The following is a 23,997-nucleotide window of genomic DNA, read 5'->3' as shown; positions in this document are numbered from 1 at the left end:
TTATATTTTTATTGATTATGCTATTACAGTTGCCCCAATTTTTCCCCCATTCCTCCACTCTACCCAGCACCCCCAGCCCCTTCAGACAATATCCACACCTTTGTTTATATCCATTGGTCATACAAACAAGTTATTTGCTACTCCATTTCCTATACTGTACTTTACATCCTCATGGCTGTTCTGTAACTACCAATTTGTACTTCTTAATCCCCTCACCAATTCACCCATTCCCCCACATGCCCTTCCCATGCGGAACCCTCTCTGTAAACATGTGGAAGTTTTCCTTCATTATTTGTTCAAATAGAGTTCCAATTTCTTGCTCTTTCTCTTCTCCTTCTGGCATCCCAATGATGCAAATGTTGGAATAGTTGAAGTTGTCTCAGAGGCTGCTTACACTATCCTCATTTTTTAAAATTCCTCTTTATTCTTGTTACTCTGGTTGTTTTTTGCTTCCTTATATTCCAAATCATTGATTTGATTCTTGACTTCATCTACTCTACTGTTGTTTCCCTGTAAATAGTTCTTTATTTCAATTAGTGTATCCTTTATTTCTGACTAGATCTTTTTTATGTTCTTGAGGTCCTCACCAAGTTTTTTAGGCATCCTTATAACCAGTGTTTTGAACTCTGCACCTGATAGATTGCTTATCTCCATTTTGTTTAGTTCTGTTTCTGGAGTTTTGATCTGTTCTTTCATTTGGGCCATGTTTCTCTGTTTCCTCATTTTGGCAGCTCCTTGTGTTTGTTTCTATGTATTAGGTAGAGCTGCTATGACTCCATGTCTTGGTATCATGGCCTAATGTAGTAGGTGTCCTGTGGCAGGCCTCCCCTGTCACCCAAGCTGGGTACTCGAGGTGCGCTCTCCATTGGGCTGAGTACACCCTCCTCTAGTAGTTGAGCCTTGATTGCTTTTGACAGGTCAATGGGAAGGATTTACCCAGGCCTGTCAGCTTCAGGGCCTGGTTGTGACCTCTGATCACAAACCTCTGCCTACTGTGGAGTCAGCTGTGCAGGGGCAGGATGGTGGTACTCAGTGGTCTGTAGCTGTCCACTGAGTATTCAGGCTCTTGGATTTATCAGGTAGTGCAGGGCAGTGTTGGCCACCACCTGTATTCTGCCCAGGACCACCCTGTATGAGCTGTAAAGCAATCTCAGATGGCTACTACTTGTGCTGGGCTTGTATGTTCCCAGGAGAAGCCAAGCTGTGAATCTAGGCTGGTTGCTGCTATTGCTGGACCTGGTACCACTTAGCAAGAGGTCCAGGAGCTATGGGCTCACTGAGTCTGGCTATTGCTTGTTTGATAGGATTTAGGAAGAGATAAAGCATTACCCAATACCAGCCATTCATATGGAAAAGTCACTGTTAACAGCTTGGGTGGGCCTATAAGGGGATCTCTAGGGTGGGATAAACAGTGTTAGCCAGATTGTTGAGTCTCAGATATGGCACCTGCCTAGGGGCTCTGTGGCTCTGTGGCTCTGTGGCTCTGTAGAGGGAGGGTTCAGGAAAGGAACAATGGCCTATGCCTGCCTTTTTGTCTGGGAGAAAGCTATTCCCCAGCTCTCACCTTGTTGCCAGACACTTCAGTTCCTCCCTGTCTGCCACTGGTGCCTTCAAGCTGCTACCCCAGTGCAGGAGCTCAGAGGGAGTAAGTGTGAGTAAGTCTCTTTGTGGGTTCTTTAGGAGGAACTGCTTGGGACTCCAGAAGTTTCTTCCACCAGTTCAATCCCCACAGATTTTTGCAGCCAGAAGTTATGGGGACTTTCCTACCTGACACTGGAACTCTGGGCTGGAGGCCCTGGTGTGTGTTTGGGACTCCTTGCTCCTGAGATACCCCTCCCAAATTTTTATCCACCATCATTGCATTGTTTTCATAATCATCTATATACTAACAGTTCCCAAATTTATACCTCCTGCTTAGAGTTTTCCTTTAAACACCAGGCTTTATGTTCAGTGGCCTTTCGTTGTCTCTATTTAGATATTAATAGGAATTCAGTAGGATTTCTAAACCCCTCAACCTCCACCCAAACCTGCTTTTCCTGAATTCTTCCCTGTCTCTAATATGGCAAGTATGTTTTAAAAACCTTGGAGTCATTCTTGATTTTTCCGTTTTTCTTTCACCCCATATCTAATCCATGAGCAAATCGTTTACTTCCAGAATATATCAAGAATCTATCTACTCTCATCACCCCTACTGGTTAATTAATACTCTGGCCAAGTTACCATCATATTTCACAAATTATTGCAGTGACCTCCTAACAGCTCCTCCTGCATCTGCCCTTCTCATAGTCTGTTTTCAATAATGCCTCCAGTTAGCCTTTTTAAATGCAAGTTACATCATAACATTTGAGCCTCAACAGCTCAAAGCCCTTCAGTGGCTTCTCATCTTACTCAGAAAGCCAAAGTCATTTTTCACTCATGGCCTGCCTTGCCCTCATGATCTGGCTCCTGAGTATCTATCTGGCCTCATCTTCTGTGATTTCCCTGCTTGCTCATTCCATTCCAAGTGCACTGGCCTCTTTGCTGCCCTCAAACCCTGCAGATATTTAACCACCTCAGGATCTCAGCAGTTGCTGTTCCTTTTGCCTGAAATGTTCTTCCCTTAGTCCTGTCTTACCTTTAGTTCCTTCAGGTCTCTGTTCAAATGCTACCTTATTAAAGACCATTCTGTAAAAAACAATTACCCCCACCTAACACCAGCTTACCTTTCTCCATAACTCTGCTCTCATCTTTTCTATAGCATTTATAACCACCTGATATATCTAATATATATTTATTTAACCATCTCTCCCCATTTGAATGTAAAGACCCCTAAAGGCAGGGACTTTGTATATCTTTAGCACCTAGAACAGTTTATTCTAGGTAATAGGCACTCATTTTTAACTATTAACATTATTAATGAGTTACAAAACACAATGGGAGCCTACTCCCTACTCTGGGCTCAGCAGATCCACAGTGGATTCTCACTTCAGCAGGACAGGGGCTTACACTGCAACCAATAGAAGGATCATTGTGCTTCTACTGAGGGACAACATGGAGAAGCAATTTCAGTAAATACTGTCAGTGTTCTTCCCATTTAATTCTCTGAGCCCATACCCTGTGGAATATATCAAATTCTGAAGAGATGACCAGATTCCATAGACTTTTGCTTAGTGGATGAATATGTCAGTTTCTTTCATGTTCAGTCTGAATCTTCTGACTTTCCCTCTCAGTATTTTTGCACAGGCTGAGTAGATGCACACCTCATTTGGGCATCTCTGGAAACATCTATACAGTATTTCAGTTCTTTATCCTAAAATAGTTTCAACTGCCCTTAGCTTGGCAGAGAACCAGTTAAATAATCTTTAATGCTTTTTAAATATTTCTTAAATGTCATTTCCATGAGTTCTTTAGCTACAGTTTATGACACTGTAGCTTCTATTAGATCTTCTACCCACCATTAAGAATTGAGCCTCATTTGTCTGTTTGATTTCTCTGCAGCTTTTTTCTGGAAGAGATATGGCATGGTTAAGACTCTAATGAGAAAACAACTTCATTAGTCTTTTGTCAGCATCAGATTTTCTAATTGAAGAACAAGGCTGTAAGCCTGCAGTTATCAGTATGGTAAAGATACCAGAATACACAGGGCTTCAGCTCTTTTTTTTTCAGCTTTTAATATGACCTTCATGGAAGTCCTCAGTCTAATAAGGATCATACTGTAAATGGGACAAGCTATGGGTTGACTAGATTAGTTACCTAACTTCTCTCTTCCCCTGACTTCTATAAATGCAGTTTGTATCCTCCTAAGTGAGCAACTGAACACCAGTTTCTCCTCTCTTTAATGTGGCTCTGGGTCCTAGGAGATACTGGTTTTCTGTAAGAAGCAGAAAGGCAACCACAGACCTCTGTAGAAAACATGTTTCCATTTAGGGCAAAGGCACACTAAAAGCTTTCCAATAAACAGGTATCACAACAAACACCCGGACAGATGGCGGAATGGCTGCTCTCACTAACCTACCCTCCCACCCTAAAGAAGACAGGAGTTAGAGCTTAAGATTACCCATCATTGAACTGTTGCATTTCTTTCTTTCCCCAGACTCCTTACCCAGACCAAGACGAACAGTGTTTACTAGAGCCATCGAGGGCCGTGAATTGCATTGGCAAGACAGCCACCTACAGCGAATAATTAACAGCGATATATATATAGCACCTTCCTGTCAGCAAGAAAGTGAGAGACTGCTCTTTAATTCCCAAGGCCAGCCACTGTGGCTTGGTAAGTGTACCTCTCCTCTACTCTAAGATTTTTGGAGCCCAGTTTCACCTCTTGGCCTTATTGAGCCATCTGCATTGGTACCAGCAACACAGGCACAATTTGGACAGCCTTTATTCAAATCTTTGGGGCCTTGACTCAGGCCTCAGTATTTATGTGAAGCCTAAGTCTTTGGCCTATATACTCAGCTGATGTACAATAATCTCGAATAGAGGAATTTATATTCTGTATCCTAAATTTTGGAAGCAGAAAGGTAGCACTCAAAGAGTAATACCAAAACCATTAGAAATCAGTTTACAGGCTCTCTTAGTCAACAGTTACTGAGCAATGTTATAATCTTCTTTGAAATTATGTTTTGCTAAAAAGGCACTACGTTTGACACAAATTACCCTGTGCTAGTGGTTAGGGCACACTCTGCATTTGTCACCATTCTTCTCCCCATCTTTCCTTCCTTCATCAGAACAGAATAAAGATACTCCATTGTCAGTTTAAACCATCCTCTGGCTTTCTGTCAATCTATTCTTGACTTTATCACAGGATGCTCATTACAAAATAGACATTCTTTTTAAATATATTTTCTGAGTTTTATAAAAATGATATATATTTTTATTATCTGCTTCCAATTCCCTACCTCTGCCTCAACCCATTATTTTGTCTTTCTCGAGATCTTGCTGAATCTGGGTATGTCCCTCTCTCTCTCATGAAAGCCTTGGCCAGCTCACTGTGGGTTACTGTGTGAAGTTCCCTGTGATTATCTTTCCTCTTCTTTGATACAACACTTATACACAATTTTAACAAGCTTATGGTAAAGGATGTACCTCATTAATAAACAAAGATGCAAATCTGTACAACATTGAATGACCACTTTTGACTGTCAAATGGTCAAGGATTTTAAACATAAACATAATTAGTTTTTGGTTGGAAGCAGTTACATGGAGATAAGTACTCTCATACTACCAGTAGGAGTGTAAATGCTTACAGCCTTTTTAACAGTATTTCAGCAACACTTACCAAAGCCTTTAAAATACATTCATAACCTTTGTTCCAGGAATTCTCCACCTAGGAATTTATCCTGAGCTATAATTGCTTAAAAATATGCATATAACTAGGCAGTTTCTTAGAGCATGGTTGTAAATAATGTACAGATGACAAAAATTGAAAATAATCCAATATCTGACAATAGAGGACTGATTGATTGACTCAGTGGGTAGTACAGATCCAGTGGAGTACTATGTAAATATTTTTAGTATTATAAGATTACATGTAATTACATGGGGAAATATTTACATTGTATGAAGTGGGAAAACCCAGTTATAAAAAAAATTATAATATCCTATTATAACTAAAATTGAATAGAAATATACATATAGATAAAAATGGAAATAATGCTTATTTCTGGCCCTGACAGGTGTGGCTCAGTAGGTTGGGTGTTGTCCCACAGAGCAAAAGGTCACAGGTCAGGGCACATGCCTAGGTTGCAAGCTGGTCCCCATTTGGGGCACTTGCAAGAGGCAAGTGATCGATGTTTCTCTCACATATCGATGTAAACTCCCTCTGTTTCTCCCTCCCTTCCCCTCTCTCTAAGAATAAATAAATAAAATCTTTTTAAAAAATCATCCTTATTTCTGATGTTTATTTTCTATTTTGCTTATCTGTGTTTTCTAATTTTCTTCAATTATTTCTATAATTTTTAAAGTTTTATTTTCAATTACAGTTGACACACATTATTATATTAGTTTCAGGTGTATACCTCAGTGATTAGACATTTACATAACTTACTAAGTGATCATCCTGATAAATCTCACATTCATTGACACAGTACAGCCCCATTTAATACTTTACATCACTATGACTGTTCTGTAACAATCACTTTGTACTTCTTAATCCCTTCACCTTTTTCACCAATCCCCCAAACCCCATCCCAGCTGGCAACCATCAAAACTTTTTCTGTATCTGTAAGACTGTTCTGCTTGTTCATTCATTTTGTTTTCTTAGATTCAATTATTGATGGATATGTATTTATTGCCATTTTATTGTTCATTTTTTTAATCTGTTTTTTTTTTTTGTTCCCTAAAGACTCTAACATTTCATTTAATACCAGTTTGGTAGTGATGAACTTCTTTAGCTTTTTCTTGTCTGGGAAGCTCTTTATCTGTCCTTTGATTCTAAATGATAGCTTTGCTGGGTAGAGTAATCTTGGTTGTAGGTCCTTGCTTTTCATCACTTTGAATATTTCCCGCCCAGTCCCTTCTGGCCTGCAAAGTTTCTGTTGAGAATCCAGCTGACAGTCTACAGGAGCTCCCTTGTAAGTAGCTAACTGTATTTCTCTTTCTGCTTTTAAGATTCTCCCTTTATCTTTAACCTTTTACATTTTAATTATGATGTGTCTTGGTGTGGGCCTCTTTGGGTTCATCTTGTTTGGGACTCTCTGCACTTCCTGGACTTGTATGTCTATTTCCTTCACCAGGTTAGGGAAGTTTTCTGTAATTATTTTTTCAAATAGATTTACAATTTCTTTTCTCCCTCTCATCTCCTTCCAGCATCACCATTATGCAGATGTTGGAATGCTTGAAGTTGTTCCAGAGGCTCTTTAGACTATCCTCATTTTTTTTGTCCTGTTCTGATTGGGGTGTTTTTTGCTTCCTTAAATTCCAAATTGCTGATTCGATGATGTGCTTTGTCTACTCTACTATTGATTCCCTGTAAATTATTCTTGATTTCAATTATTGCATTATTTATTGTGACTGACCCTTTTTTATGCTGTTAAGGTTCTCAGTAAGCTCATAGAGCATCCTTATATTCAGTGTTTTGAACTCCGCTTCTAGTGGATTGCTTATCTCCATTTCAGTTTGTTCTTTTTCTGGAGCTTTGTCCTGTTCTTTCATTTTGGACCGTGTTTGTCTCCTTTTGGCAGCCTCCCTGTGTTTGTTTCTGTGTATTAGGTAGAGCTGCTACACCTCCCAGGTTTGGTAAAGTGGCCTAATATAGGTATGGCCTATAGATATCCTAAAGGTATCCTGTAGGGTCCAGTGGCACAGCCTCCTCATTCACTCAAGCTGTGTAATCCAGGTATGCCCCCCTACTCGGGCTGTGTACACCCTTCTCTTTAAGTTGATCCTTTTTGTGGTTGGCACATCAATGGGAGGTGTTTACCATCGGGCCAGTCAGTTGCAAGGACTGGCTCTGACCACTGACCTCCGACCACTGTGGAGAGTAAGCTGTGCTGGGACCCACCCACAAAGCTGGACTTACTTCAACAGGGCTCTGGTGGCTGCGGAGCACACCCCTTGAGTGTGTCACTTGTGGTCATGGTTGGGTGGTACTTCAATGTGGTCTGAAGCTATCCACTGGGTGTGCTAGCTCTGGGGCCTTTTGGGAGCTTCAGGCCAAGGTCAGCTATTGCTTGTGTTCTGCCCAGGTCACTCAGCATGAGGTACAAAGTGATCTGCAGATGTTTGCTACTTGTGCTGGGCTTGGAGGTGCTCAGGTGAGGCCAAGCTGTAAATCAAGGCTGGCTGCTGCTAGTGCCAGGCATGGGGTCACTTAGTGAGTGGTATGGGACATGCTGAGGCCAGATGCTCAGCTTGTTTGTTTGAGAGATTTTTAGGAAAATATGAAGCATGAAGCAAGACATGCCATTTTCATAGAAAAGCTATTGGAGACAGCTGAGGTGGGCCCATAAGTTGGGTGTGGCAGGGTCCCAGGAAATCACCAGGGTAAGGCAAACAATGTGAGGCAGATTGATGGAGTCTCAGATATGGCACCCACCTGTCAGCTCTCTGGGGGCGGGGGTGTGGGCTGAGAAAAGGAACAGTAGCCTCTACCAACATGGGAGAAAGCTTCTGCATGGGAGAAAGCTGCATACCTCAGCTCTTGCCCTAATGCTGGACAATTCAGTCTCTCCCCCTATGTCTCTGGTTCCTTTCAGGCTGCTGCCCCCACACTGGAGCTCAGAGGGAATGAGTCCAAGTTAGTCCATTCATGGGCCCTTTCAGAGGGAACTGCCTGGGAATCCAGTAGCTTCTGTCTCATGCAGCTTTATTCCCTGCTGATTTTTACAGCCAGAAGTTATCGGGACTTCTCTTCCCAGCACTGGGACCCTGGGCTGGGAGGACCTGGTTTGGGCCTGGGATCCCTTGCTCTTCACGGGGTACCTCTGCAACCGAGATATACCTCCTGATTTTTAGATAAAAATAAAATCTGTTCCACATCTCTACCCATCGTACCAGTCTCATGTGGCTTCTTCTTTAGTTCTCTAGTTGTTAGTCTTTCATTCAGCTCAGTTTTAGGTGGTTCTGAATGGGTTGCTCTGTAGTTTAGTTGTAATTTTGTGTGATTATAGGAGGAGGCAAGTACTGTGTTTATCTACACCACATCTTGACTGGAAGTCCTCTATAATTTTTAATGTTTTCTTTAAAAGAAATAATGAAATAAACCATAAATCTCATTATAATCACTTGCCCGTTTATATGCCTTTGGTGGTCCTCCATTATCCCTAAGGTAAACCCAAACTCCTTAGTATGACATTCAAAACTCTTTACATTCTAGATTCTCCCTTTCCAGGCTTTCTCTAGCCACATAACCAAACCCTACACAGAACTATTTGTCATACTCTGAAGATGCTATATAGAATACTTGTTATGCTTTTGCTTATATGCCTTTGCTTTATATGTTTCCTTTGCCAGGAATGCCCTTCCCTATTTGTCTGCCTACTTAAAATCTTACTTGTCCAACAAAGTGCAGCTCAAATATTATTTTCTCACTGTATAATATTTCTATTATGTCATTTCTTTTTTGTTGTTTTATAATGATCTATTTATGTAACATTTTTTAGCTTTTTGAAGGAACTGACCATTTCTTATTCATCTTTGTACTTCATTTGCCCACATACTACCTGGCGTATAATAGGTTCTCGGAAAATGTAGGGTGAATAAATGAATGAGGACTCTCCCTTTTCAGCAGTTAGTTGCTATCTCCACTGGATTCTAAAGGTACATGTTCACAAAGAGGTACAATATTTTATTATCCTAGTTGTATATCACTTTCTATACCATATCCTGAGCTCTTTAAAGGTAATGCTTGTGACTTACTCAAATTCATATCCTTAAAAGATAAAATACAGTTTCTGGTACACTGTAGATGTCAGGTTGAATTTGAGTAACTGAACAGGGTACATGCCCCCTTTCTCAAGCATGAATTTTCCTGATTTGAAAAGATAACGCAACCAAAATATTTTCTTCTGGTAGAACATGTGCCTACAGCCTGTGCTCGGGTTGATGCCCTGCGTTCCCATGGTTATCCAAAAGAGGCCCTCAGACTCACAGTGGCCATTATCAATACACTGAGGTTGCAGCAACAACGGCAGCTGGAAATCTACAAGCATCAGAAGAAAGGTACAATGATTAGGAGCCATCCTAACTCTTAGGCTCTTAGGAGCCATCTTAACTCCTCAGGCTATGGCTGATGAGGATCCTCAGGGACTACAAGGTGTAGTACTTAATTTTCACTAAGTGTAATGGTGTGGCAGACTCTAAGGGATTCCAGATCATTCACCTGCTATGTGGAATGCCTCACTTTACCTCTGTGAGTCTTTGACTGTAAAATGATAATAAGAATGCCAGCATGCCTCCCTCAGAGGGCAGTTGGAAGACCTACTGAGACTTGGTACGAGAAGACCCTTTTAAAACTGTAAAGCTGTATCTGCATGTGTGTGTGCTAGCAGAAGAACCTAAATGCAGACCACAAGTCCTTGTAGCTGACTCATAAGCTGGTGACCTGTCCTATCCACCCAGGACATGACAATGAGGGACGCTTTCTCTGAGTCTCAGGGCCAAGTCCTGAAAGAGATTGCTAAAAAGACACAGGCAGGGACAGAGAGCCATGTGTCCCTATCACTCTCTAAAACTTTGACCTGCTTGTTTCCAGAACTGTTGCAAAGAGGAACCACAACCATCACAAATCTGGAAGGCTGGGTGGGCCACCCCCTGGATCCCATTGGCTGCCTATTTCTTACTTTAACTGAGGCCTGTCGCCTGAATGACGATAGCTATCTGGAAGTGCCAGGTATGGGGGTCAGCCTGAGGCAGGCTGGAATTATCCGTGGTAACACTCTTCTTCCTGCCACACCTATTCTACCCCTCCTGTAGCCTACTTTTCCCTTATCAAAACTGTACCTGGTTTCCTTAGGCTTCCTCTCTTTCTCACCTTCCTTTCCCACCCTGGGAACTAACTCTCTCCTACTCTCACATTTTACCTTGCCACCTTCCTTTGCTCCTCTCACTTCCCATGAATACCTGAAGAGTATGATCCAAGGGAAGTAAGGGGTAGAGATACTTCAAGAGTCAGAAGCCAAATCCTCAGAGCAGTCTGGAAGTGGGAAAAACCTTGCTTCTATCAAGAGTGTCTGTATCCCTTGCAATTGTATAATACTCTATATTTCCTTTCTTCCTCATGATGGTTTTGTACCAATTTTACAAATGAGAAATAGAAGGGAAGTAACTCAATAGAGTCTCAAAGTAGCAAGGACTAGAGACAGAATTGATTCTTCTCTCATTTATGCCATTACTATATTGTATATATACATCTGTTACAGTATTTAGCACACTGAATTTCAATTTGTTTACAAGTTAGTATCTCTTACTAGGCTGTCAGTTCCTTGAAAGTAGAAATTATGACTGACTTATGTTTGTGATTCCAGCACTTAGTGTAATACCTCCCATTTACTAGTCTTCCATAAATACCAGGTGAATGAAAGGGAAAAGGAAAAACCCCAAAACTCTGACTTTTAAACCTGTGCTCTTTTCCTGAAACCTTGAACCCAAACAATGAGCATATAAAGTAATAATAATATAGAAGTTGTGTTATAAAAGTAATAGTTTAGCTGGGTGGATTTGGGTTTCTCTTGGTAGAGATATAAGGGGTGCCCCCAATCCAGGCTAGGGCTGCCCTTTTCTTCCTTCTAATCCCTTAAAAGGTAGTCATCATTTTTGGTCTGTTTCATCTGTACAGTGAAGCAGCTGCAAAGCCTGAGGTTGCACTTTGGATTTATTCACCAATAACATACACTTAACTCCTTCCGTACACCAGGCCCTGGAAATGCCCAGAGCAATAAGATAGTCTCTTGCCTTTAAGATGCTCATACTCTAGAGACAGACACAAAAATAAATAATTATGGCATTATATAATGTGCTAGCAAAAGATTGGTATAAGATTTTTATACTTCCCCATCCTCAACTGGCCCAGCCATATATTAGGAAGGAGCTAGAAGTCTTTGTGGCTCTGTGTAAACTTTTTTTTCAGTATATTTTTCATACTGCTATGGGGTTCTGACTGAGCTTCCTTGTGACAGCTGTTGACAAAGCTGTATTCCAAAGTGGGAGGGAGAGAGAAGCAGGTGAATCCACAAGGCCTGACTTAAGGAATCTGGTGACCTGTTGCCCTCAGATATGAATGAAAGCAGACCCCCTGTGTACCAGCATGTACCCATGGCAGCAGGCTGCCCAAACAGCAGTGAGTCCTACCTGTCACTGGCCTTGGAAGTTGCTCTGATGGGGATGGGTCAACAGAGGGTGATGCCTGAAGGCCTCTACGCACAAGACAAGGTGTGCCGTAATGAGGAGCAGCTCCTGAGTCGACTCCAGGAGCTGCAGCTGGACGATGAACTAGTGCAAACACTGCAGAAACAGTGCATCTTACTACTGGAAGGTAAGTAGAGAAGGGGCTGTTGTCACAGTGTCTTTAACTTGTGACTCTGGGGGCCCCTGTGTAATAGAGCATGGGTACAAAAACATTTTTGGCATTAAAGTGTGCTGAAGGTTCCCATGGCAAGCAAATACGTGTGGGATCCTAGGGGTCAAGTCTAGGCTGGCAAATAGAAGCATACAGATAAATAATTGGCTGGCTTATCTTCTTCCTACAGGAGGCCCCTTCAGTGGTCTGGGAGAAGTCATCCACCGAGAGAGTGTTCCCATGCATACCTTTGCCAAGTATTTGTTCTCAGCTCTGCTGCCTCATGATCCAGATCTGTCTTATAAATTAGCCTTACGTGCCATGAGGTAGGTAGCCCTTTCCCAGCCCAGTTGCCTCCATCAAAGCAGAAGTCTTTGATGCTCTTTTTCTTTGTATATCTCACTTTTATAACTTTCCTTCTTTGTCTATTCCATTGGACCTGCCTCCAAGCCTGCCCTAAAATCACTTAGACATTTTCATCTGATCTAGAATTTCTATCTGGGATGCCTTGCTGGTGACCCTCTTGGCTCCCTGGCTGTACTTGTGGTGGCTCATTTGAGGAAGCCCCTCAGTTTTTAGTAGATACAGAGCACCCAAGACCTGAGTATTCCTGTCTGGGGCCAGTTAGACAGCCTGAGAGGGGGTTTGAGCCCTTCCATAGCTCAACTGAGTCATGGTGCCCCGGAAAAGGTCACCAGATGCACTGGGGAGATAGAAATGTCTTTCTATAACAAGACTTGAGAACAATGAGCTGTGGACATTTTATTCCCAAGCTAGAATAGGATCCTTGGTTCAGGCAGGTGGACCTCAAGGATACAACAGACCATATAGAATTTTTAGTTAGACCATAAGGTCTAGTCTCATCTCAACCAGAAAAAAACTGCTGAGACTTCCTTGGCATATATTTCTTACACTTAAAAAAAATAACTTTCAGAACTGCCTTTCAGATCCATTTGCAGTGACTATTCAGCTTGAGTTTTATAAGTGCCCAAGCATTCACTTCATGTAGAGTACAGTATCCTAGACTTTAAAATCTTCAAAGTTCTTGGTTAACCCTTTCCTGCTCATTTATTTTCCTGCAAAAAATAAGCTTTTCTAAGATGGATCAGAATGGTAAGGATCTGAATGATGGTTAATGACTTTCCCTGGGTCTTCTAGGTTACCAGTTCTAGAAAACTCAATTTCTACGGGCGACACTTCCCACCCTCACCATATGGTGTCTGTGGTGCCTAGCCGTTATCCTCGCTGGTTCACACTTGGACACTTGGAATCACAGCAGTGTGAACTGGCCTCCACCATGCTGACTGCTGCCAAAGGTGAGCATACATAGATCTTAGCCTTCAGCACCCCGACTATGCCAGCCAAGTTATGGCCCTGTCAAGGGCGTGGCCTGCAGTCTCCTGAAGAAGAGAAAGCTAATCATCCACCCTCGACCACTTAGACCGATAGGGATCCTCACTTTGAGTGCTGCCATGAGAATTAGCACTTGGGTTCACCCCGGGGTTTTGCCCTACATATTAATTATAAGATCCTAAGTACACAGAATGAAATGTACTTGTTTTTAAGGTAACTTCTAAATCTAAACATCCATATGATAAAGGCACTTTACCTTTCCAAACCTCAGGTTCAAAATCTCTCTCCCTCCCCCCCACCTCCCTCCCTTTCTCTCTCTAAAATCAACAGGTCAGTTCTCCAAGAAGACATATTAATCCTTAATGTGTATTCATCTAACAACAGAGCATCAAAATATGTGAGGCAAAAACTGATAGAACTGCAAGGAGAAATGGAAAAATCTATCATAGCTGGAGAATTCAGCACATCCTTATAGTAACTGACAAATTACAGCAGGCAGAAAATCAGTAAGGATATACTTGAACAGTACCATCAGTTGACTGGAACCAACTAATATTTATAAAATACTTAATCGAACAATACAGAATACACATTCTTCTCAAGCTCACATTAAATGTTCACCAAAATAGGCTACATTCTGGACCATAAAACACACCTCAATAAATTTACAAGAATAGAAATTATATAAAGTGTACTCTTAGACCGCAGTGAATTAAACTAGAAATCAATAACAGAAAGATAACTGGAAAAATCCCAAAATACATGGAGATCAAACAACACACTTTTAAGTAACACAAGGGTCAAAGAAGTCTCAAGAGAAATGTTTAGATATTTTGTGCTAAATGAAAGTTAAAATACAACTGATCAAAATGCGTGGGATACAGTGATAATGGTGCTGAAAGGGAAATTTACTGCATTAAACTCATATGTTAGAAAAGGAGTCCTTGCTGGCATGGCTCAGTGAGTTGAGCCCCGATCTGCAAAGCAAAAGGTTGCTGGTTCAATTCCCAGTCAGGGTACATGCCCAGGTTGCCGGGTCCCTTATTGGCGGCATTTGAGAGACAACTGATTGATGTTTTTCATGCACATTGGTGTTTCTTTTCCTCTTTTTCCCTCCCAAAATAATAAGTAAATAAAATCTTTTCTCCTGCTCTCTAAAAATAAATAAATAAATAAATAAATAAAATCTTCTTTAAAAAAAGAAAAGGGAATTTTAAATCAATGATTTATCACCTTGCATGTTAGGATGGCTATTATCAAAAAGATAGATAACAAGTGCTGGCAAGGATGTGAAGAAGAAAGAACACTTTTGCACTATTGGTCGGAATATAAATTGATACAACCACTATGGAAAACAGTACGAAGTTTCCTCAAAAAGTTAAAAGAACTACCATATATGGTCCAGCAATCCTACTTCCGGGTATATATCCAAAGGAAATCAAATCACTATCTTTTTTTTTTTCTTTAAATCATGTTTATTCTATTACAGTTGTCTCAGTTTTTTCCCCCTTTGCCCTCCTCCACCCATTGCAACCGCCCCCTGCTCCCACAGTCAACTCCCACTCTGTTCATGTCCGTGGGTCATTCATACATGTTCTTTGTTTAATCCCTTCTCCTTCCCACCATTGTCCTCCTCCATCCCCTCTGGTCACTTTCAGTCTGCTCCATGTTTCCATGCCTGTGGTTTATTTTGTTCATTAGTTTATTTTGTTGACTAGATTCCACTTAGAGGTGAGATCATATGGTATTTGTCTTTCACTGACTGGCTTATTTCACTTAGCATAATATTCTCCAGTTCCATGCATGTTGTCACAAAAGGTAGGAGTTTCTTCTTTTATTTTTAAATGCAGATTGACTTTATTTATTTTTTTAAATGTCAAAATCCATTATAAAATATTAAAAATTTTAAATACATTATAAAGTCTCAGCAATTAAAACATGATACCAGCACAGAAATAATCAAGCAGATCAAAAAAACAAAATGAGCACTCTAGAAACAAAAATATATATCTAACAGTGTAATATGTGATTAAATTGATATTTCAAATCAATGGGGAAAATAAGGCTTATTCAACAAATAAGGTGCATGGACCACTATTACTTGAAATAAAATAAATATAGAGCCCTATTTCACATATTATACAAAAAATATTCAAGTGAGTTAAAAATCATTATGTGAAATCTAAGGAGTTTTAGGAGAAAATACAAAATAATATTTTTCTTACCCTGAAGTAAAATATTCAAACCCAGAAGCTATAAAATAAAATATTGACAATATGACTATATTAAACATTTAAGACTATATAGTAATATACATATAAAAAACAGTTAAAGGACAAGTAATAGAATAGGAAAGTATTTGCCACACATCTAAAAAAGGGTTAATAGTTTTGGTTTTTTTAGGGCAAAAGTTCTACAAACATTTAATCAAAAAATGGATAAAGAATACCAAAAAGTCATTTAAAGCTTTTTTAAAATAATAGAAATAGGCAATAAATATCCAAAAACAGGTTTAGTTTCAACAATAAAGTAACAATTAAAATAACATCATTGTCACAATCAGATTAATAAGTATTGAAAATGTTAATAATATCAAGTATTGGTGACTGAAAGAAACTGGATATTCATAGACTTTTTCTTCATCTTAAAGCAGTCCCTTTAGCATATTTTGCAATGCTGGTTTGGTGGAGGTGTATTCTTTTAGCCTTCTTTTGTCTGGGAAACTCCTTATTTCGTCTTCCATTTTAATTGAGAGCCTTGCTGGGTAGAGCAGTCTTGGTTGCAGGCCTTTGCTTTTCATGACTTGGAATATTTCTAGCCATTCCCTTCTGGCTTGCAGTGTTTCTGCTGAGAAGTCAGCTGCTAGCTGTATCGGGTCTCCCTTAACGTGTTACTACCTCTTTCTCCCTTGCTTCCTTTAGGATTCTTTGTGTGTCCTTGATATTTGCCATTTTAATTATGATGTATCTTGGAGTGGGCTCATTGGGTTCCCCTTGAATGGGACCCTCTGTGCTTCCTGGACTTGTGTGACTTTTTCTCTCCTCCAATTAGGGAAGTTTTCCATCATGACTTTTTCAAACAGGTTCTATCCCTTCCTCATCCTCTTCTCCTTCTGCTATCCCTATTATACGGATGCTATTAAGTTTCAGGTTGTCCTGCATTTCCCTAAATGCCTCTTCTTTCTTTTTGAGTCTTTTTTCATTCTCTTGCTCTTTCTGGGAGCTTTTTTCTACCTTGTCCTCCAGCTCGCTGATTCATTCCTCTGCTTTATCTAGCCTGCTTTTGATTCCTTCTACTGTGTTCTTCAATTCAGAAATTGTATTCTTCATTTCCTCTTGTCTCCTATTGATAGTTTCTATGTCCTTTTTCATGCTGATATAGTTTGCAGTAAGTTCCTCATAGTTTCCCTGTAGTTTTTTGTAATTCTTTCTGAGCTCTCTGATTTCATTGAGCTTCCTTAGAACCGTTGTTTTGAACTCAGCATCTGATAGTTTACTTGTCTCTATTTCATTTAGTTCTCTTTCTGGGGATTCCTCCTTTCCCTTCAACTTCGAGTGTTTCTTTGTCTTCCCATTATTTGTGAGACTCTTCCTTTTTGCTTCTGCTTCTTAAATTGACCTGTCTTGATTTCCTGACTTTGTAGTGTGAACTTCTATGGTAGGAGACCACTGTTTTTACTTTCTGGAACTACCTCTGATGATGTCAGATGTTGATCCTATCTGACCTTAGGCAGTCTGTTCGAGACTTCCAGGAATCTACTCTCTGTGGCTGTCTCCTTCAGCTATTAATCTAGTCACTTTGCAGTCAGCAATTCTGCTTAGACAGCACAGGGCGGGGCAGAGTCCCTCCTGGGGGCAGGGTTATTGGGTCCTCTCACGCTGCTGCTGCTCAGAGGAGTGGTCTGCCTGAGCCAGATGGCTGCTACTGTACTGGGGAGGAGTCAGCACCGGGATCCCACCAGCTACTCTCTCCATTCTCTCCCCAAAGCCTCCTTCCCCCATCTCTCTTCAGGTGTCTCTAGCCCACTCTGACCTCTCCTTTGCCAGAGGCCAGGGTAAGTGGCTGCAAATAAAAATTTATGCGTTGGCCCTTTAAATGGCTCTTTGCATCTCCAGCCACTTGTCTCTGGCAGAGAGCAACCCTGCAGCTTTTCGCAGCTGGCTGTTATCTGTGTACTTTTTGGCACCCAGGAAAAGGACGGGAATAAATCTAACAACGTGTATATATAATATCTATATTAGGAAAACTGTAAAACTTTGATTAAAGAAATAAAAACATCTAAATAAATAGATAATTCATGTCCATAGAGAGGAAGACTCAGTATTATTTTCATGTCAGTTCTTCCCAACTTGATCTATAGATCAATACAGTCTCAATCAAAATCCCAGCAAGTTATTTTGTGGGTATTGACAAACTCTTTCTAAAGTTTATATGGAAAAACAAAATACCTAGAATAGCTAACACAATATTAAAGAACAAAGTTGGAGAATTTAACACTACCCAACTTTAAGACTTACTGTAAAGCTGTTAAAATCAAGATAGTGTGGTATTGGCCAAAGTACAGACAAGTGATTAAATGGAACTGAATAGAGAGCTCAGAAATAGACCCAAACAAGGAGCAAAGAGTAGTATGTTTAACAACTGGTACAGGAAAAACAGGACATCCACATGCAAAAAAGTGAAGATAGACCCTGACTTTACACATTTCATAAAAATTAGCATAGGTCAGTGATACAAAGTAAAATGCAAAACTATAAAACAGAAGATAAAATCTAAGCAACTTTGAGTTTGGCAATGATTTTTTAGATATAATACCAAAAACACAATCCATGAAAGAAAAAAATTGATAAATAGGAGTTCATTAAAATGAAAAGCTTGTGCTCAGTGAAAAATACTTAAAAAACTGAAAAGCCACAGACTGGGAGAAAGTATTTGTAAAATGCCTGATACAGGACTTGTATTGCAAATATACAAGTAACACTTAAAACTTAACAAGAAAACAACTGAATTTTAAAATGGGCAAAATATTTGAACAGATGTTTCACCAAAGAAGATACACCGGTGGCAAACAAGCATATGAAAAGATGCTCAGCATGTTTTTAGGGAAAACAAAACAAAAGTGAGATACCACTACATACCTATTAGAATGGCTAATCAAAACCCAGACAACACCAAACATTGCTGAGGATGTGGAGCAACAGAAACTCTCATTGTTGGGAATGTGAAAGGTGGAGACAGTTTGGAAGACATTTCGGCAGTTTTTTACAAAGCTAAACATAGTATTATATGATCCAGCAGTTGTTCTCCTGGGTATTTACCAAAATGAGTTGAAAACCTATGTCCATACAAAAACTTGCCCACAAGTGTTTACAGCAGCTTTTCTGTAATTACCAAAAACTGGAAGCAACCAGGTGTCCTTCAAAAAGTGAATGGATAAGCAAACTGATATGTCCATACAATGGAATATTATTTACCAATAAAAAGAAATGAGATATCAAGCCACAAAAAGATGTGGAAAACTTTAAATGTATATTGCTTAGTGAAAGAAGCCAGTCTGAAAATGTTACATACTGTAATTCCAAGTACATGGCATTGTACTTGGTAAAACTATAGAATTGGAAAAACCAATAGTCACAGGAAGAATGAAGACAGGGATGAATAGGTGGCTGTAGCACAGGAGATTTTTAGAGTAATGACTCTATTCTGTATGATACAGTAATGGGGGATCCATGACACTATGCATTTGTAAAAACCATAGACGTGTATAACCACAATGGACCCTAACATAAACTATGGACTGTAGTTAATAATTATGAATGTGGATCCATCAAATTTACCACACTTATGTAAAATGTTAATAATAGGGGAAACCAGAACTGAAGAGATGGGATATATAGGAACTTTCTCTACTATCTGCTTAATTTTCTATAAACCTAAAACTACTTTGAAAAAAAAAGTATTAATTTTTTTATCCTCACCTGAAGCCATTTTTTTATTGCCTTAAGAGTCAGAGGAAGGAAGAGAAAGAAACATTGATGTGAGAAACATTGATAGGCCACCACCTGAACTCACTCCAACAGGGGACAAACCCACAACCTACGCATGTGCCCTAACCAAGATTCAAACTTGTGACCTTTGTTTACAAGATAATGCCCCAACCAACTGAGCCACACTAGTCAGAGCCAAAGTCTATTTTTTTTAAAAGATTTTATTTAATTTTAGAGAGAGGGGAAGGGAGGGAGAAAAAGAGGGAGAGAAACATTGACTGGTTGCCTCTTGTACAGCCCAGGCCAGGAACTGAACCCACAACCCAAGCATGTGCCCTGATGGGGAATCCAACCCCTGACCTTCTGCTCTGCACAATAATTCCCAACCAACTGAGCCACACTAGTCAGGGCAGGGCCAAAGTCTATTAATTTAAAAAATTGTTTTTAAAGATAACAGAAGAAAAAAGGTAATCTCACCCTGGCCGGTGTGGCTTGGTTGGAGCCTTGTCCAGTAAACCAAAAGATTGCAGGTTCAATTCCCAGTCAGGGCACATATCTAAGTTGTAGTTTCAGCCCCTGATCAGAGCACATTTGGGAGGCAGCTGATTGATGTTTCTCTCATATCAATGTGTTGTTCTGTGTATCTCTCAGTCTCTGTCTCTCTCTCTCCCCCTCCCCTTTCTCTCTGGAATCAAAAAGAAAAGAAAAAAGGTAATTTCTCCCATAGTCCTGACACCCAAAAATAACTACTACTACTAATACATTCATATAAATATTTCTGGAGATTTTCTATTCATACATATGCACGCAACACACTATACTCACCTTGCTACTTAGTTGTTGTTTTTTTTAAATCCTCACCAGAGGATATGTTTATTGATTTGAGAGAGAGAGAGAGAGAGAGAGAGAGAGAGAGAGAGGAACATTGATGTGAGAGAGAAACATTGATCAGTTTCCTCCTGTATGCACTCCGACCAGGGGACCCATAAGCTAGGTATGTGCCTTGACTGGGATCGAACCCCCAACCTTTTGGTATATGGGATGATGCTCCAACCGAGCCACCCAGCAAGGGCCTTATTTTAATAAAACTAGACTCATAAAATGTTACCTATACACAAATTGTATATAATTCCCACAACAACCCTAAAAGATACCATTTCCATTTTATAGATGAAGTAACTTGTAAATGGCTGAACTAGGTTCCATTTCCAGTGTATTTTATTCCAAAATCTAATTCTTAACCACTATAACTCTGTAAAACATAAGACCTATTTTTTGTTCTATATTTATTTAACATTTACCCCTTTATAAGATATACCAATCTTTCATATACCATACTGCCTTCACACATTGACCTTCACTTCTAATGATATACATGCCTTTCATGTGGTGTATTCCCTATTTCTGTGCCCTAGTACTTGGTTTAGAATTCTTGCCTACTGAATAGGAAGTAGTGACCCAGCTTCTTTTTGCTCCAAGGAGGCAAGCAATGGGACTGGCATACTTTTCTGACAATAATATGGCTTCCTGTCTCCTGTATAAGTAGCTCTCAAAATTCAAGTGTTCATGAAAATTATTTCTGAAGAGCCTGAGGGAAAAGAGAGTGAGGGGTAGAAACAGATGAAAAGGTGAAGAGAAGTGAATTCATGTAGATGCCTAGGGAAGGAAGCAGCCTCCTGTGGGTTCGGTGGAGATAGAACTTGATCATCTAGAAGGGATGGTAGCATTCAGAGAATTGATAGCAGCCATTTCAACCAGTACCTGTTGTGATCAGAGGACCATTCAGAGAAGCTTCAAAGAAGACCCTGTCCCTGCCTCTTCTCTTGGTACCTATAGGGGACACTCTGAGGCTCCGAACAATCCTGGAAGCAATACAGAAGCACATCCATTCTTCCTCCCTCATCTTCAAACTGGCCCAAGATGCATTCAAGATTGCTACTCCCACAGACAGTAGTACTGACAGCACCCTACTCAACGTGGCTCTGGAGCTGGGGTTGCAGGTATGGAGGAGTGGGCCTTCCCAGCTTTAGGCTTCTGGCCTAGTGATAATTGATGGAAGATCAGATTGTAGGGGGGCTGGGCATAGGCCGTGTCTGGTTCTTTCTGTGTCCCTACAGCACAACTAGCCTAGGCACAAGGTAATAACTCTATAAGCAGGCTCCATTTTGAAGTTAAGTCCAGAAGCAACATAGCATTAGGCTCCATGGGGGCCCCATCTTCTCCCCACCCCACTCCCATTTCTTCAAGTCAAGCATGGTGTGGTAAGTAAAGACTTCATTTGTTAGAGGTCATCAGTGAAGCCTTCTATCTCATTTGTAGGAAGTGTGGGGCTGAAATTTAACAAACCTGTCTGTACTTACCAGGAGAGATATCCATGTAAAACACCAATAAATACCTGCTTCATAAAGGAATGGCAAAGGGAAGTAGGGAGAGGCAGTTCATAGCAGTTATGCTTAACTCACTGGGAATGCCTCTTTTTTTTGCCCAGGTGATGAGGATGACCTTATCAACCCTTAACTGGAGGCGCCGGGAGATGGTGCGATGGTTGGTGACATGTGCTACAGAAGTGGGTGAGTCTCCTACCTCCCTCTACCCCCAGGGTAAAAGAATTCCTGGGCCCTACTCTTGTGACAGGACAACACATCATTAGAGTTCTCATATTCCTATTACTCATGGCCTGAGAAAGGATGGGGCTACTGGTAGAAGAGGGCCTCTGTTCAGCCAGCCCAAGCTCTGCCATCTCTGCTTGGACTATACCCTGATGTCAACAGCACTTTGACCCTCTGATGAGACATCTGAGAGAATGAATTTTCAACCATCAGTACTCAAGTGCACCCCTGTGAGGTAGTTGACTTGGTGGTTTGGTCCCAGTCCCTGTCCGTACTTCTGAGAAACCCCAAACAACTTGGAGGCTCAGGACCCCATCTAGAGCCCAAAGCCCCAGCACAAGACTCTATTCTGAGAGGCCCCACTTCAGCTAGAATCCCCAGGCAGACCTGCAACCCCTGCCTTGGGGCAGGCAAACCACAGGCTCTGCTGCTCCATCCTTGTGAGGGGCTAGGAGAATCTGCTGAGACCTTCAGTCCCCTGACCTGGGGAAGGAAGGGATGGGAGGAGACCCCAGACAGGGTCTGGCCATCCGGGATGCTCCCCATGCCCTGGTTTGCCTCAGATCATCTCTAGGCTGCTGAGGAGAAAGGAGAACTCGTCTCTGCAGGCCAAGTTCTGACCCCAAATGGTAATCTGGGCAGACCTGGATCGGGACCCGGATGGCCACGGCTGAGCTCAGGCTCTCCCTGACAGGTGTGCGGGCCCTGGTGAGCATCTTGCAGAGCTGGTACACACTCTTCACCCCCACCGAGGCTACTAGCATTGTGGCTGCCACAGCCGTGTCCCACACCACTATCCTGCGCCTCAGTCTTGACTATCCACAGCGGGAGGAGCTAGCTAGCTGTGCTCGCACACTGGCCCTGCAGTGTGCTATGAAGGATCCACAGAGCTGTGCTCTGTCAGCTCTTACGCTCTGTGAAAAAGACCATATTGCCTTTGAGGCAGCCTACCAGATCGCCATTGATGCTGCCGCTGGTGGCATGACGCATTCACAGCTGTTCACCATCGCCCGCTACATGGAGCTCCGTGGCTACCCGCTACGTGCCTTCAAGCTGGCCTCACTGGCCATGAGCCATCTCAACCTGGCCTACAACCAGGACACCCATCCGGCCATCAATGATGTGCTCTGGGCATGTGCTCTTAGCCACTCTCTGGGCAAGAATGAGCTGGCGGCCCTCATTCCGCTGGTAGTAAAGAGCGTGCACTGTGCCACAGTGCTTTCAGACATCCTGCGGCGCTGCACAGTGACTGCACCTGGTCTGGCTGGCATCCCAGGTCGCCGCAGCTCTGGAAAGCTTATGTCCACTGACAAAGCTCCACTGCGCCAGCTGCTGGATGCCACCATCAATGCCTATATCAACACTACACACTCACGCCTGACGCACATCAGCCCTCGTCACTATGGAGAGTTTATTGAGTTTCTGAGCAAGGCCCGGGAGACCTTCCTGCTGCCGCAAGATGGCCACCTGCAGTTTGCCCAATTCATCGACAACCTCAAACAAATCTACAAAGGCAAGAAGAAGCTGATGCTGCTGGTGAGAGAACGCTTTGGCTGAGGAAGCAAACAGCTCATTGCTGGGACAGCCTGGGATTTCCAGGTACCATCAGATCGGGCCAAGGACACCGAAACATTTGTCCACCCTGAGAGGACTCTAAGCACCTGTGGCTGAGCCAAAGGACCACAGGGCTAAGCATGGGGAGGGTTCAACTCTAGCCAATATGCCTGCCTTGGCAAGATTCTCACATAGCCCACTGTTCCTGGAGGAGCTGGGCCCTGCAGATCAATCAGAAACCTTACAACATGCCACCTCACACCCCTATATCCTGCGTGTGTCTTGGGCATTGGCCTTCTCTCCGTTGGCAAACACAGAACACTGTTCTGTCTCAGGGATTGCTTAACCAGAGAAACAGAAGCATTTATGGTACTGTAAATATTATATGTGTTGCCAATTACATTGTAAAGTTATAACTATTTATAATTCTCGTTCTAATTTGATGGGTACTTGAAATAGCTGTGGGTAGGAAAATAGGCTTGTTTTCTGAGGAGACTCACAACCATTTCTCAGGTTTTCT

At 41.5% G+C, this 23,997-nt stretch overlaps 1 protein-coding gene across 1 annotated transcript in view; it reads left to right on the top strand.

Annotated features, from left to right (window-relative positions):
• The window catches only part of ZSWIM5 (zinc finger SWIM-type containing 5), a 125,394-nt gene extending 101,914 nt beyond the window's left edge, over nucleotides 1-23,480 (top strand). The window contains exons 6-14 of the mRNA XM_054571631.1: nucleotides 4,073-4,249; nucleotides 9,493-9,639; nucleotides 10,172-10,309; nucleotides 11,690-11,950; nucleotides 12,165-12,300; nucleotides 13,133-13,290; nucleotides 21,151-21,314; nucleotides 21,803-21,884; nucleotides 22,618-23,480. Of these exons, the coding sequence (XP_054427606.1) occupies nucleotides 4,073-4,249; nucleotides 9,493-9,639; nucleotides 10,172-10,309; nucleotides 11,690-11,950; nucleotides 12,165-12,300; nucleotides 13,133-13,290; nucleotides 21,151-21,314; nucleotides 21,803-21,884; nucleotides 22,618-23,480 (2,126 nt within the window). The remainder of the gene's footprint in view (nucleotides 1-4,072; nucleotides 4,250-9,492; nucleotides 9,640-10,171; nucleotides 10,310-11,689; nucleotides 11,951-12,164; nucleotides 12,301-13,132; nucleotides 13,291-21,150; nucleotides 21,315-21,802; nucleotides 21,885-22,617) is intronic.
• Nucleotides 23,481-23,997: the final 517 nt, after the last annotated feature.

The sequence above is a fragment of the Pteronotus mesoamericanus genome, unplaced genomic scaffold (genome assembly GCF_021234165.1).
Source record: "Pteronotus mesoamericanus isolate MK-2021 breed Mesoamerican mustached bat unplaced genomic scaffold, CSHL_Meso_final contig_221, whole genome shotgun sequence".
Taxonomy (NCBI): Eukaryota; Metazoa; Chordata; class Mammalia; order Chiroptera; family Mormoopidae; genus Pteronotus; species Pteronotus mesoamericanus.
The sequence above is the reverse complement of the archived record's forward strand: the minus strand, read 5'-3'. Positions and strand labels throughout refer to the sequence as shown.